The sequence below is a fragment of the Cheilinus undulatus genome, linkage group 7 (assembly GCF_018320785.1).
Source record: "Cheilinus undulatus linkage group 7, ASM1832078v1, whole genome shotgun sequence".
In the NCBI taxonomy this organism is placed as follows: domain Eukaryota; kingdom Metazoa; phylum Chordata; class Actinopteri; order Labriformes; family Labridae; genus Cheilinus; species Cheilinus undulatus.
In genome coordinates, this window is record NC_054871.1 from 29145007 (window position 1) to 29159228 (window position 14222).

The 14222-nt window shown below is 38.8% G+C and overlaps 1 protein-coding gene across 11 annotated transcripts in view; it reads left to right on the top strand.

The window, feature by feature from the left end:
- LOC121512103 (unconventional myosin-IXb) overlaps positions 1-14222 on the top strand; it is a 121567-nt gene that overhangs the window by 69217 nt on the left and 38128 nt on the right. For all 11 annotated transcript variants that reach the window (XM_041791130.1, XM_041791129.1, XM_041791131.1 and 8 more), the window contains exons 6-15: positions 3023-3085; positions 6181-6280; positions 6623-6723; positions 9646-9775; positions 9867-9956; positions 10224-10340; positions 10454-10588; positions 11266-11387; positions 11538-11679; positions 11790-11985. In XM_041791130.1, the coding sequence (XP_041647064.1) occupies positions 3023-3085; positions 6181-6280; positions 6623-6723; positions 9646-9775; positions 9867-9956; positions 10224-10340; positions 10454-10588; positions 11266-11387; positions 11538-11679; positions 11790-11985 (1196 nt within the window). The remainder of the gene's footprint in view (positions 1-3022; positions 3086-6180; positions 6281-6622; positions 6724-9645; positions 9776-9866; positions 9957-10223; positions 10341-10453; positions 10589-11265; positions 11388-11537; positions 11680-11789; positions 11986-14222) is intronic.

Below are 14222 nucleotides of genomic sequence, written 5' to 3' on the forward strand. Positions count from 1 at the left end.
TGGCTTGTCATGTGGATCCTCTTGTGTGTTTGTGTGTTTACTGAAACTTTCAACCAGCAGCACTTTCTTCCTTTTTCTCAGCTGCCAGACTCTGGTAAAGAGCTGTATCAAAGTCTGCTGAGCTGTGTCACTTCCTCATTTCCTCATCAGGAGAGAGGAAATGCTTCTTAAAGAAAGCGTGCTTTATACAGTTGTGTAGCCTTAAAGGTGAATTTTTTTCAGTAAAAAACTCATAATCTATTAAAAGCAGAATGAGATATTCAGTGCTTGTGTGAACATGAATTTTGAACATGTAGATGCCTGTGGTGACAACTGCACAGCTCCATGGTAAGTAAGCACCCCCAAACCTGATTAACTCCTACTGGGACCAGGTCTCATCATGCTTTATTGAATTGCTTACTCGGAGAAGGGTCTCTAATCCAATCAGGAGAGTAAATTTTAGTAGGCTTCTGCTTTCTGCACTGGAAAGAAAACTCATGTAGACAAGGAAATGCTGCTACTAAGGTGGGCAGATATGTTATTACTTTTTTCAAATAAGACACTATTATTATTACTGTTACTTTAGAGATTGAATTTATAAGGAAGAACAGAGGCTTCAGTAAAACTACTGATCTAAGTCAAAAGAAGAATAGTTTGCTTCCAATTTTTGGTCAATAAGAAAAAAATTATTTCTTTAGTAGTCATGAAATAAAAACAGATACCCATATTGTTTTAGTTACACTTATACCAAAGTTTAAAATTGGGGTGTTGTGTCAACACTGTTTACACTTCGGTCAATCTACAGCAGAGGGCAGTTTTATCACCCTATGTGCTTGTGTAGTGTCACAATATTGAAGAAGTAGACTTTGCTGTGCAGACCCAACAAAGGCTGTCTGTCTATCTCTCCATCTCCAGTGGCAGCCATTCAGACAGTCAATAGAGACGATTAACAAAGGAAAGGCTGCTGTTCCGCTCCACTCTGTTTTCTGAGTGGACTGACTAACTGACGGACAGGATATTTTTATTCTCTGTCTCTGTCTCACTCTCTCTCTCTGGGTCTGTCTCACTAATCCTTCTTCAATGGGATCTGACTGAGACAGCAGAACAAAGACAAGGAACGCACACTTTCGAGGAGTTGTTAAAAGGAGGTTGTGTGTTGGTGAAATATGCCTGGACACGAACATGAATTGTATTTGCATTTCTGATTGCATTTGTGGTGAATGTTGACAGATTTACAGCTCCCTGTATACTTTTTTGAAATGGAGGCTCCAATCTACATTCCTGTAGGCTGAATGTTCTCTGCAGACTCCCCCCACATAAACAGAAGAGAAGCCAGTCCAACCTCTATCAAGCAATGACATCCACATATCCTATTATTTTTCCTAAAAACTATCTCATTTTTAAGAATAATCTAAAACATCTCTGACACAGTATTAAGAAATCAGAAGTTTTATAAGTATGTTATTCAGGCAAGATCAAAATACTTTATTGCAGTGGTTCTCAAACTTTTTTGCCCAAGGCACACCTAACATCAAACCAATATCTCAAGGCACACAGTATTCAAATGCCAAACAGCCTCTTTTAATAGGCTGTTTCCATACAGCACTTGGTTCAGTTTGGTGCGGCAGGGTACGTGGTTATTTGCATTTTCATTATCAAAAGTTGGAAAGGCTCTAAAATAACTGACCCATACTGCCACTTTTTGGCATCCTTCCGTAGGTGTGCCAAGCTTGCCTGTCCATCCCAGAAGGATGGAGCTACACACAAAGTTGAGGGTTTGAATTAATATCACTTTCAGACCTGACTGCTCTATGAGGAGTGTGAAAAAATGAGAGAAAACAGACCAATATCACTTTAATTAGGGGTATATGGACTCAACAGATCCATACTGTTTCCGGGACCATGGACGTTGATGTAAGGCCACAAATTGGGTTGTCTAACATTTATGTGGACCTGATTTCAAGTACATGAAGCAGAGCCTGAAGGCTCGCGTCAGCACTGTTCATCAGTGATGGATGTGAAACTGAATTACTGATGAAATTTTTTGAATACAAAGCTTGAGATCAGCTGATTCTCCATATTGTAGTGATTTATTTACCTTTATTTAAGCTTATCTGAGAAAAGATTGCTTTGTAGTTGTGACATCTAAAACTTGCAAAACTCAACTTTAAATCGCGTTGTATGAACTGCTATAATGTCTACCAAGTTTTATCCTGTAAAAGCATCCGATGTTATTTTTAGCATGTTCATCTCAAACTTTCTTTTGAAAATATTCACCTTGTTCAGGTCAATGTTATACAGTATTGTTAAGGGATTTTGGTCACATGGAACATAATCGTACCCTTTTTCTGTGCTAGATAGTTTGCATTATTGTTGTGTGCAGATTGAAAAATGAACATGAACTCACACTAGTGGATCTTCTCTTTAGATGTGTGAACTCTGTGTCAGTTAATCGGTCTTTAGTTGTGATTCTACTTTTAGCAGACTGACAGCTGTGTTTTTCTCAGCAGAGCTCTGTTCTTAGTGTATCATGATGACTGGTGTCAGGGCTGTTTTTGCCTGGCTTTAGAAAAAAATAACTGGCGTAGAAAAGCTGATTGGGACAACTTTAAGGCCTTGGCCCGCTGCAATGGGTTAATACCACTGCATTCAAAAGTGCCTGTCTCATGACTGCAGGGGTTTGAAACTATACCTCAACTGTTGAAGCAGCTTGTGTCTCCTCTAACAGAGTGTACTAGACGAAACAATAGAATTAAAAGATGCTAAAGTTATGTAGTGTTTCCATGTGTTTAACTATGTGGTGTTTGATGTACTGTGATCCATCCTTTGTTTACTCTGTGAGTATTGTGACCATCTGCCTTCACTTCCCCTCCTGTTCCTCCCCTCCCTTGTACTACCAGCCCACTTTCACATATGACCTGAACACATGCACACACAGAGAGAAACAGAGCTGAGTGACCTTTCGTGTTAAGTGATTCATTCTCTTTGTTTTTCTTCTTCCCCTTTTTTCTTATCCTCCCTACCCCCTTCCTTGCCTTTTTAGGGCCGTGGTGGAGAAGTATCTCCTGGAAAAGTCTCGCCTCGTCTCCAGAGAGAAGAACGAGAGGTGAGCAGGTACAGGAGGGGTCTGGACCTTCCAACCTCTCTGACCTTCATGAGGCCCTCTGTACAAAGATGGGGGAGCCTCTGATGGTCGGATATGAAGATCAGTTGAAGGCTTTATTATTTTACTTTAGATGCTCTTCTGCCTGAACTAATGCAACCACACTGCTCAGCATTATTAAGATGACGAAAAGGAGAAAAAAAATTCAAATAGTAACAAAGATGAAGTGGAGAAATGCTCAGCTCCACCAACCTTGTTGGCTAACTTTATTATTATTTTTTAATTAAGGATTCTACTAAGAAGAACTTCACTACATAAGGTATATTTACTTAATAGTAAACCACCATTTATGTTTCACGAATGAATATCACACAGTGAGGGAGAAAAGCTGTAAAAAATGGTCTTAATGGTTCATGCCACAAGCTACTTGCAAAGCATTCTGGGATCACTTGCATTGATAACCAGCAAAGCCTCTTATAATAACTTTTCTCCTTAATCATGTGAGATTATTTTCAGATTAAAAACAGTGCTTTACTGCTAAGTAAATACACTTTACTATACATTTTCTTGTTGAAATTTGACTTGGAAGTGTCTCGTGGGCCAACAATGTTACAGTTGTTCTAAAGGGCGTCAGCAGTGCAGGTGGGAGTGGAGATGCATGTTATGGGTGGCACATAGATAACAGAATGCTACGCGATGTGAGAGAGTAATCTCTGTTCGTCATAGGTAAGCAGCACAAAGCAGAGATGAGATACAGCACCAGAGCAGCAGCTTCTAATAGCACTTCACACTTCTTTATCTAGTAGTCTTTGGCATAACATCCAGCATTTCCACAGCAATAATTGTCTGTCACAGAGTCTCCGTCATGATGGCATACCTGTGATACAGTGCATTCAGGGAGTGTTCACCACCCCCCCCCATTTATTTATTTATTTTTTCAATTTTCTTATGTTGCAGCCTTATGCTACAGTTGAAAAAAACACATTTTTATTCTCATTAATCTCCACTACCCAATGATGCCAAAGCGTAAACAGAATTTTATCACTTTTTTGCAAATTAATCAAAGAAAAAATAGATATATAACATTGACATAGGTATTCAGAACCTTTGAAAAAACTCTTTAAACTCCTCTGTGGTAACCCCAGGAGGTGCTAAGATGTTTCTACACCTTGATTGGAGTCCACCTGCTTTAAGTGAAATTGATTAAACATGATTTGTAAAGGCACACATCTAAGGCCTCACAGCTGACACTGCCTATCAGAGCAAAAACCAAGACATGAGGTCAAAGGAGCTGCCTGCAGAGCTCAGAGACAGGATTGTTGCAAAGCACAGATCTGAGGAAGGCTCCAAAAAAATTCTGCTGCACTAAAGAGATGGCCACTTTGACTGATCTTTAGAGGTCCTGTGTGGACAACCAGAAGGACAACCGTCACTGCAGCCCTCCACCGATCTTTGCTTTGTGACGGAGGGGCTCAACGGAAATCATTCATCTAGATTAATGAAAACATTTTTTTTTTCCAACCATAGCATCAGGCTGCAACATAACAACTTTGAAACAGTGAAGGGGGTCTGACAAACACATATACATACTGTACATACAAACATATACTTATACAGTGTATGAAAGCTGGTGGTGCTTGCACTGCGAACGTTAGCCACACTTCGAAAACCTATTTGACGTAATACTAGAAGTTGCTATGATCATGCTCAATCTAAAAGATAAAACAGCTCACCAGGACAATGACTGCACATATATGCTTCTCCATTTCAGTGTTTTTTTTTTTAAGTGTTTTTCACGTGTAGACAGTTAAGCTAGTATCCATTTAAAGTTTTGAATTGATCTGGAATTGATCACTTGAAACATCATACTTACACTGATAGACTCAATGAACACCGATGGGTTTCCTTGCTTTAATAATGACCTCCTGTGACTCATGTTTGTTTGAGATAAGACTTAACTTTTGCTTTACAAACATGAGGAAAAAAAGCCTTTCCTGTCAATCAGTTTTGAGAGAGACAGTCAGGCTCCCTTTGTCAGCATGTCCCCTTCCCCTCCTTCTCATCATTTGTTACTCACTGTTAGTTTACACCATGAGCCAGACTATCTGTCTGTTGCTTTGTGACCTATAAGCTATTTCAACTCTAACATAACAGTCAGATGCAGAGATGTGAGAAAACCTTCTGTTATACATATATCACTAAGACAAAGTCTCACTTATTAACTGAAGTGCAAACAGTCACACTGGTGTCAAAAAAACCTGACTTTACTGATGACCTGTAAAGCTGAAGCTATGATGTGACGAGTATTAAGACTTTTTTTGTCAAAGGAAGGCCGTTTTTTACAACACAGCATGCTTTGTTTTTCCCTTTTTAGACACTTACAGATAACAATGCTCTCATGGGGTTTGGTCTGTAAACCACGGGCATTAGCTGAGCAGCTGAAGCATTTGACGCCTTGTTAAAAACATACTGTAACTGTGTGGGAAGAGGATTACTCATCATGTTTCCTATTCATAGATTTTCCCAGCTAGTTTTGGAAAGTGTAGTCGTTTTCCACTTACAAGTATGCCTCTGTAACCTTCAGGCTCCTGTCAGCCTGTTCAGCGTAGTGTTAATCACCTGGTCCACAGTGACTGTTGACAAAGCATCCTGCCTGTCTAGTCAGGAGGAGAGTCTGCTGTATGATGTCATTGTTTCTTATTGATAAGTGTGGAAACTCATAACCTGCTCAACAAATCACTGTCCCCTAACTGCCTACCTGACTATGATAGCACTAATGGAAACTGACAGTAACACGGCCATCTTTCTATTACATTAGATAAACAGTGTTGACGTTAAGCTTATTATTAAAGCACTGCTGATTTATTATCATAAATACGGAGCCCTCCAGATAATAGAGCAAACAAATGACATGTATGCAGAGGAATAAATCATCCTACTGACTAAAGAGTATGTTGGGTAAATTATCTTGAAGTAATAACCTGTTTGGTGTCTGTTTATTTGTGTTGGAAGGACAGGGTTTTTTTTCCAACATTGTCTGAGATTTTAACATTTTGTCCATGCACTTTATAAATCTTTGTTTCCTTCCTTTTTAACAGGAACTACCACGTGTTTTACTATCTGTTGCTGGGTGCATCCGAGGAGGAGAGGAAAGAGTTCAAGTTGCTGCCGCCTGAAGAGTACTTCTACCTCAAGCAGGTACTTCCCTGTCCTGTTGAATCCAGCAGTTTGTGGTGTTTTCCAGTTCACATAAACAGCCTCTTGTGTGTGACCTTTAAGGTAACACTGATACTCTCTGTGAGTGGATTCTGTATTCATGAAGACTGTCAGCCCCCTGAATAAGCTGCGGTATATAGACACCCAGCTCACTGCTCACATGTGTCCTGCATATTAATGAAGCTGGCTTTGTTCTCTTTTCTTGTGCTTTTTCCCCTCTTTTTTTATTCTGCTCTTGTCTGTTTCTCACCTTTTGTGCATTTCAATTTGCTATTTTGTACTCATCAGCTTTAACCCTTAATCACTACTTTCCATCTCTTACAGCAAAACTTTAAGATTGAAGATGAGGAAGACCTGCGCCATGACTTTGAAAGGCTGCAACAGGCCATGGAGATGGTTGGCTTCCTCCCAGCCACCAAGAAACAGTGAGTGAATCTGTTAACATTCATGAGCTGAGGTGTCTGGGAGGCTTCATTTAAGAAGGATACATTTTGATACAAAAATATTTAATTTAATAAAAAAGAAAGATAAAATCGTAAGAGAAGCAGTGGTAAAGTTTTTGTATTGTGATGTTTAGGGAAATGTACATAGTAAATTTGCCTTTTGGTGGATAAAAATTATTTTTTATTTTTTTATTTAACCAGGAAAACCTCACTGAGATTAGGAATCTCATTTACAAGAGTGTCCTGGCCAAGATAGGCAGCAGCACATTAAACAGAGTTACAGACATGAAACATTAAACATAAAAACACTACAAACACAGATCAACCAACCCCTGAGTCACAGAGCAGAAAGTCATCAATCAAAACATCTACAACCTGATGCATCTTCCTCTAAGACCTTTAATCTACTTTAAAACGATTCAAAGAGACCAGCTTTACATTTTCCTGCAGTAGGTTCCAGGCTGCAGGAGCAGCATATCCCAAACTCCTTTTACCCATTTCTGGGGGGGGTGGTGTTAGTCAAATGCAGTCCCCTTTTTGCGTTTCTTTCACATGCACAGGACAAATTTAGCAAAGAGATAATAGAGCTCAACAGCATGGTTCCAGAAATGAAAATTCAATGTATTTTCTCCATATCAGTTTTGATTAAGGCCATAATGTCAGAAATATCCAAGTTAGACTCATAACAAGCTCCCTAAGTGTGAAACGATGGTATAAAGCGCCTGTAGAAGACAAAAGTTTGTAAGATATTGATCTCATCATAAGAAAAATATAGTTTATTTACAATCTCAGCCAAAAATACTACAGTACCCACAATCCGAGGGTCTGACAGCAACATCTCTGATTGATGGGTCCCCTCATAATCACTTCTACAGCACCAGTGAGAGGCGACTGTCAGCTGTTGATGACCACCATGTATGGTGCCATAGTATGAAGCAACATATACACAAGCTACGATATACTACAGCATTATCATTTAAAATGTTATACTACTATAAGAATACATTAACAAAGAAGGCCCATGCACAGTTGGAACATTTAAAAAACTATCATTAAAAATGACTTTAAAGGATTGTGGGGTATGTAGTTCCTTCATCCTCGCCAAAATGTGTACACAGTCTTGTACCTTTTACAGTCAGGATTATGTAGGTAGCTGTTTGGCTTGGTTCCTGAATTAAAAATGTTGATATAAGGATTTTGAGAAATGTCAGTGGAGGATTTGAATGGCTTCAGAATAACAGCTGGGAAAAACTGGACAGGCACCGTTGAGGTCTATTATAACTGCTTCCTCTATGGGGCGCCAAAGTCAACACAAACCAAAAGTCCTCACATGCACTTTAAGGTGGTGTGTGACTTAATAGCTTTAGGTCCTCTGTTCCTGCTGTAGTCTTTGCTGTCCTAGATGTTGTCTATTGTTGCAACATTGTTGATGTCCATTGCAGTTTAACGTAGCACAATTCATAGACATAAAGCTCAGCCAATAAAGCTAAGCTCTAAATGTATAGCACTTTGAAACAAATGAATTATATATAAACAACATTAAGAAAAGTACAATTGTAATCCAGATTGTATGGAAAAGACCTGTGTTTGTTAATGTAAAACCACTGACAATGTTGTGTTCTCTGTTTAAAAAAATAAATAATAAAAAAAAAAAAAAGCTAAGCTCCAAAAGAAAATTAGAATTGATCTGGAAAGAAAACTAAAACTACCCATATCAAGTGGCGCTCCTTCCTCCTATGGCACCATCTGCTTGGTATATGTTCAGTGTGAAACATTTTTGGAATAGCATTTGAAATAAAGAGCCAAAATACTCTCTCCAAGACATTTGAAGGGATTATGTTATAACCCATTCTGAAGCATTTTTCCACTGCAGAGTATCTTGCTCTGAGCAATGGGTCACATTACCAAAACTTAAGATTACAACAAAGATATTTTAAGGCACAAACAGTTCAATTGACTATATATTTTTTAGTTAATTTAGCATTTTATCAGAGACATGCAGATAAAGTGCTAACATTTCTTCTATTCAACATTGTAGTTGTTATCAGGGTTCCTGCCTCTTAATTTTATTTGTTAGAGAGGTCTTGAATTTTAGAAGACATTGACAAATATGTCTTTATCCAGTTTTTTATGCTTAAATTATTCTACTTTAATTATCATTTTTTATTTAATCATTCATAAATTAATCTTTATAAAGGAAATTGCAGAATCTTTTTTTGTTATTAATCAATTATTTTGTTTTTCACCACAGAGTGTTTCATCAATTGCATTGGAATGTAGAGAATAAAGTACTGGATGCTCAAAATGTCCTGTGGAAGTCCCAATAGCCCCTTCTGATTTTGTATTACTCACTTTGATGGTATATTTTTTTAATGTTGTGGAAAAACAAGTCCAGTTCTCCTCACATTTGGGTTACTGAGTTGCCCACCTAAATCTTTGTATAGCTTAAAACCCCTTATTTTAACATCCTCGGTGACAAAAATGTTGTTCTCCTTTTCAATAGTTAAACTGTTTAGAATCAACTCAAAATACCTGCTAAAATATGTTATAAATATCACTCTGGTATATTGATACAATTGCAGTATGAAACAGGCCAGAAATTACCAGATTGGGAGATTTCAGACAAGGAAACATCTTTGTCCTATACCATTTGACTTTTCATAAACAGTGAATTAAATCAGAATTCAGTCCTGGTCCTGTGTAGCAAAGTTGCATTAAGTCTTTCTCAGTTAAGGTCTTGAAAGTCTTATACGACATTTTTTAAAAGAGTGTGGGAACCCTGTGTTAAACAGACTACACACCAGCATATGGAGCACTCTCCCTGCTTTTGATGTAATACTGAACAAAGCTGTTTATTTATATTGCATTAAATAATTTAACAATTATTTTGTGACTGTGTTACAGGATCTTCTCTGTGCTCTCGGCCATCTTGTATCTTGGCAACGTGACTTACAGGAGAAAGTCGACAGGCAGAGACGAGGGCTTGGATGTAGGGCCACCAGAGGTTCTGGCCACGCTCTCTGACCTGCTTAAGGTAAACGTGTTCTGTGCTTTTGAGGGAATCCTCTTGATTTTGTGGGAAAGTTTTCTGTGACTGTCAGTTTCATACTTTGGGTTTCTTTCAGGTGAAAGAGGAGTTGCTGGTTGAGGCTCTGACAAAGAGGAAAACAGTGACGGTCAATGACAAGCTCATTCTCCCCTACAGCCACCCAGAGGTAGGAACCAGGCTGTCATCATTCAATTAGTGTACAAATGCACTTTAATTGTGGACTTAATCTTTCATTTCCCCTTCTTTATTGACACCAAACTTTCAGTTGTACATCACTTCCTCACAGAGTGTAATGTTTTACTCCTTTTAGCCATTTTCACTTCAGTTGGACTTTTTTGTTGAATCCAAAGCACGTAATAAAATTGCACCTTTGAATCTCTTCTATTATTAATATTTTTCTTACCCTGCATGTTGCTCTCTTTCCCTCCCTCAGGCCATCACAGCTAGAGACTCCATGGCCAAATCTCTGTACAGCGCCTTGTTTGACTGGATTGTCCTGCGCATTAATCACGCTCTTCTTAACAAGAAAGATATGGAGGAACATGTTCCAGTGAGAGAAAAACACTCACATATGCAACAGCACACATAAAATAAGAAACTGTTATTTTAATTCTTCAAATTCTTCCCGCTCCTTACTCAGGTGTTTATGCTTTTATTTTCCAGTGTTTGTCCATCGGAGTCCTGGACATTTTTGGCTTTGAGGACTTTGAGACCAACAGCTTTGAGCAATTCTGCATCAACTATGCAAACGAGCAGCTGCAATATTATTTCAACCATCACATCTTCAATCTGGAGCAGGTTAAAACTTTTTACATGGCACAATATTGTCTCCTGTTTGGTCCAAACTTCTTCTCTGCTCTCTGTTTACAATAATGACTGCATAAATGATGAGTCATACAAGCATTTCCTGATCTCTAAAAGGAGAAAAGGTTGCATGAGATTAGTGCTAGTTTATCTTATCCTTAAAAGCTCTGAGGATGCTGCAGAAGCAAATGTTAGATTCATTGTTAAAATATGTGAATAGCATTAAGTGAAACTGATTTGGTTTGGATGTTTTATGTGCATTTAAAGGCTAAAGAATAGCATAAGTCAGGTTGAAGGTCCTGTAAGGAGTTTATAGCTGGTTATGAAAGACTGAAATTAATACTGATGTTTTTCTTAAGGCCTACTAAACCAAACAAGGCAATTAGTGGTTAGCTTGATTGTTTGTATGTTGTAATTTTTAATGCCTGTAATCACTGCTACAGGATAAGTGTCAATAAAGCATGCTGAAGGCACTGTTCAGTACAATCATTCTTACAGTAGACAAGAAAGAAAACAGAAAAAAGAAAACATTTTCCTCAAAATATACTACTTATACATCTGCAGGGAAGATCGGTAAAGACAACATGAGCCACAGAAAATCAAACCTAAAAATCCTCACTGGAGCTTTAAAAGAGAACAGTAAAACTGCATGACTCTCTTGCCTCATCCAGGAAGAGTACCAAGCAGAGGGAATCACCTGGCACAACATCGACTACACCGACAATGTGGGCTGTATCCACCTCATCAGCAAGAAACCGACCGGCCTGCTCTACCTGCTGGATGAGGAGAGCAAGTAAGAACAGCTGCATTTAATCCATGCTGTTCGTTATTCATGTTGTGTGGCTGTCAGCAGGAATGAGGTTTGTTGACGGAAGCTGTCTTTTCCTCTCCTTTTTGTATTCATCTTTCTTTCCTTCTTCCTCTCTCCGTCTCTGTATACCAGCTTTCCTCATGCAACAGATGAAACACTACTTGCCAAATTCAAGCAGCAGCATCATGGGAATAAGTATTTCGTCCCCACGCCAGTCTTGGAGCCTGCCTTTGTCATTCGACACTTTGCAGGGAAAGTTAAATATCAAATAAAGGTAAGGACAGACAAAAACAGGAGAAGAACATGTTTTTTTGAATTGAAGTTATTCTAAAATGAGTTGAGGTGCAGTTTGTGAAGATGATAATTTGTATTTGACCTTGCTAGGATTTCCGAGAGAAGAACACGGACCACATGCGTCCAGACATTGTGGCGTTGTTGCGGAGCAGCGACCGTGCGTATGTGCGGCAGCTCATAGGCATGGACCCGGTGGCAATGTTTCGTTGGGGCATCCTACGCGCCACCATCAGAGGAATCGCTGCTTTTAATGAAGCCGGCCGTACCTGGGCTGCAAAAACTTCAGGTAAATTACCAGGACGACGTTGTCAGCATGTCTGAAGGAACAAATAATTGTGTAGTCATAACAGTCTGTACTCTTTCCTTGTAAAAAATGGGTAAAAAATGACCAGCCTTCACAAAACTCCTGCAGTAAAAGCATGATATTGAATTGTAAAACCTTTATAAAAAGAAGTAGAAATATTCAGAAGTTCTGAGTGCATTTTTGTTAAAGAGAAAAGTCAAGTATTTATTGTGAGAACAGAGTTATTGTGTTTTATTTTATTCTGGAATGCGCTGGTCATACATTTTACCCTTTTATTGCAAAATGGATTTACAGCTTTACTTGGCGGAGAAGGCTCTATTTAAAAGATGCTTCCTGGGTTAGTCAAGCAGCATGCTTTGACTTCCAGGGAGCAAATAGCTAGAAACACCCATATGGATAGATAGATTAATGACGGTGTGTATTGAATACAATAAAATTAGTTAAAAGAAATCACTCGATAGTAACATGAATCTGAGGGGGCAAAAAGCTTTATGCGATAAAGGAGGAGGCTTGGGTGGTGGAGGATAAGTTTTGCCAGCAGCAGCAGCAGCAGCGTGGTGCACCCGCATTAATGCAAGCAGGGATTAGAGAGAAGTATGTCATGTTTAAATGGACGTCTATGTAGAGAAAGAGCTGGATTGGCTGTGGGAGCTCAGAGGCAATTATTGGGATCAGCTGGCCATCAGCTGATTACGTCTGGGCGTATGACTTCCGGGTCCTGCATGAACTAACACTGAGCTTCATTTACTGTTTAATGATAAACACTAGTCTCCCATTTTTAATCATCACTCTCACCCACATTGTGTCCAAGTGTATATTGATTAGCATAGAAGCAGAACCAAATCATGAAGAGCAAGGGACAAGAAAGTGCATCATATTCTATTGCTTTGTATTGCATCGTATCATCGTAATGTTGAGATTAGGGTTTATTTTGCACTTTAAAGCCCTAATCACACTAGTGCAGGACTGTCAAATATCAAATTACACCCCAATTGCCATCATAGCACACATCAACAGCAGCGCGTCAATGGTCAAACTCCCCAGCAGCCACTGCACGGCCAGGTACTTGATACCAGAGTGAAGAGCACATTAGGGGCTCGTCCCATCTCACAGAGGAAGTGAAAAAAGTAGGAGCAGTGGTGTTTAACCAGCAGCATTCTACCCCTCGAACAAAAGATGGTGCTAAATTTCTTTTTCTGTGCTCTCAAACAGAGCTGCTACTATAGAAGTTGAGAGGGACTAATAGCTGCTCTCATTGGAAAATGCTCTGCCAGCTGCAGGTGGTCACGCTGGGAACAGGGTAGTGGTGTAAAGTGGTGTGGTGTGATGCGTCCATGTGGTCTGGCCGCTGCAGGTGTGGGTTAGTTCATAGGAAATAATGGGGGGAATTGTTTCAATGTGCTTTGGACGACGATGTGTTTTGGGCTTTAGACAACAGAAGGATCAAGACTGACTCTTACTTAGCATGTTGAAGTTGACTGTCTACTGACACCATATAATTTTATGCAACTGCAAATAAGGATTCCTAATCTTGACTTAAATCTTCAGTTCTTACTGGATTGCGGTGCAAAATGTCCAATTCCTTGTCAAAAATATCGTATTTCACTTCTTTAATCCATATTCACGTGAGCATTCCAGATAAACATCTTATTATTAGATAAAAAACAAAAATATGCCCTGCATTTCTTGTGATTAGTAGAAATAAAATAAAATCTGCCTGTAAAATATGTAAAATATACTTGTTGAAATAAGATTTACAAACTGATTGAAGTATAGAACTCTTACAAGATACTTGACAATTAAAATTTGCTTGACCCATTTGCAGAATTGTTTATTTTTACAAGCAACACAGGCCTTATTTACTGCTTTCTATTTCTTAATATTAGAGGTGTTCTTGACTTCTCTGGCTTAGATTACATGTAATTGGATTTATGACTAGAAATTACACTAAAACGCTTGCATAGATTATTAGATTTGTAGTGTAGACTTCAATACTCTGCTCTGTATTGAGTCTTTCACGTCAGCGTACAGAAGCATTTGGGAAATGTAAATCTTTGTAAGGTTTTGAAATTTTCTCTTCAGATCCCAATCCTTTTCCAGATTTTTTTTTTTTGACCTGAGACATAGGCACCTTTTAGCATGGATTAACAAGATTGAATAGTCGAAGGTGAAAAGCAAAACAAATGCTGAGGTCATTTGACTCTGCTCAGGCTTTTTTT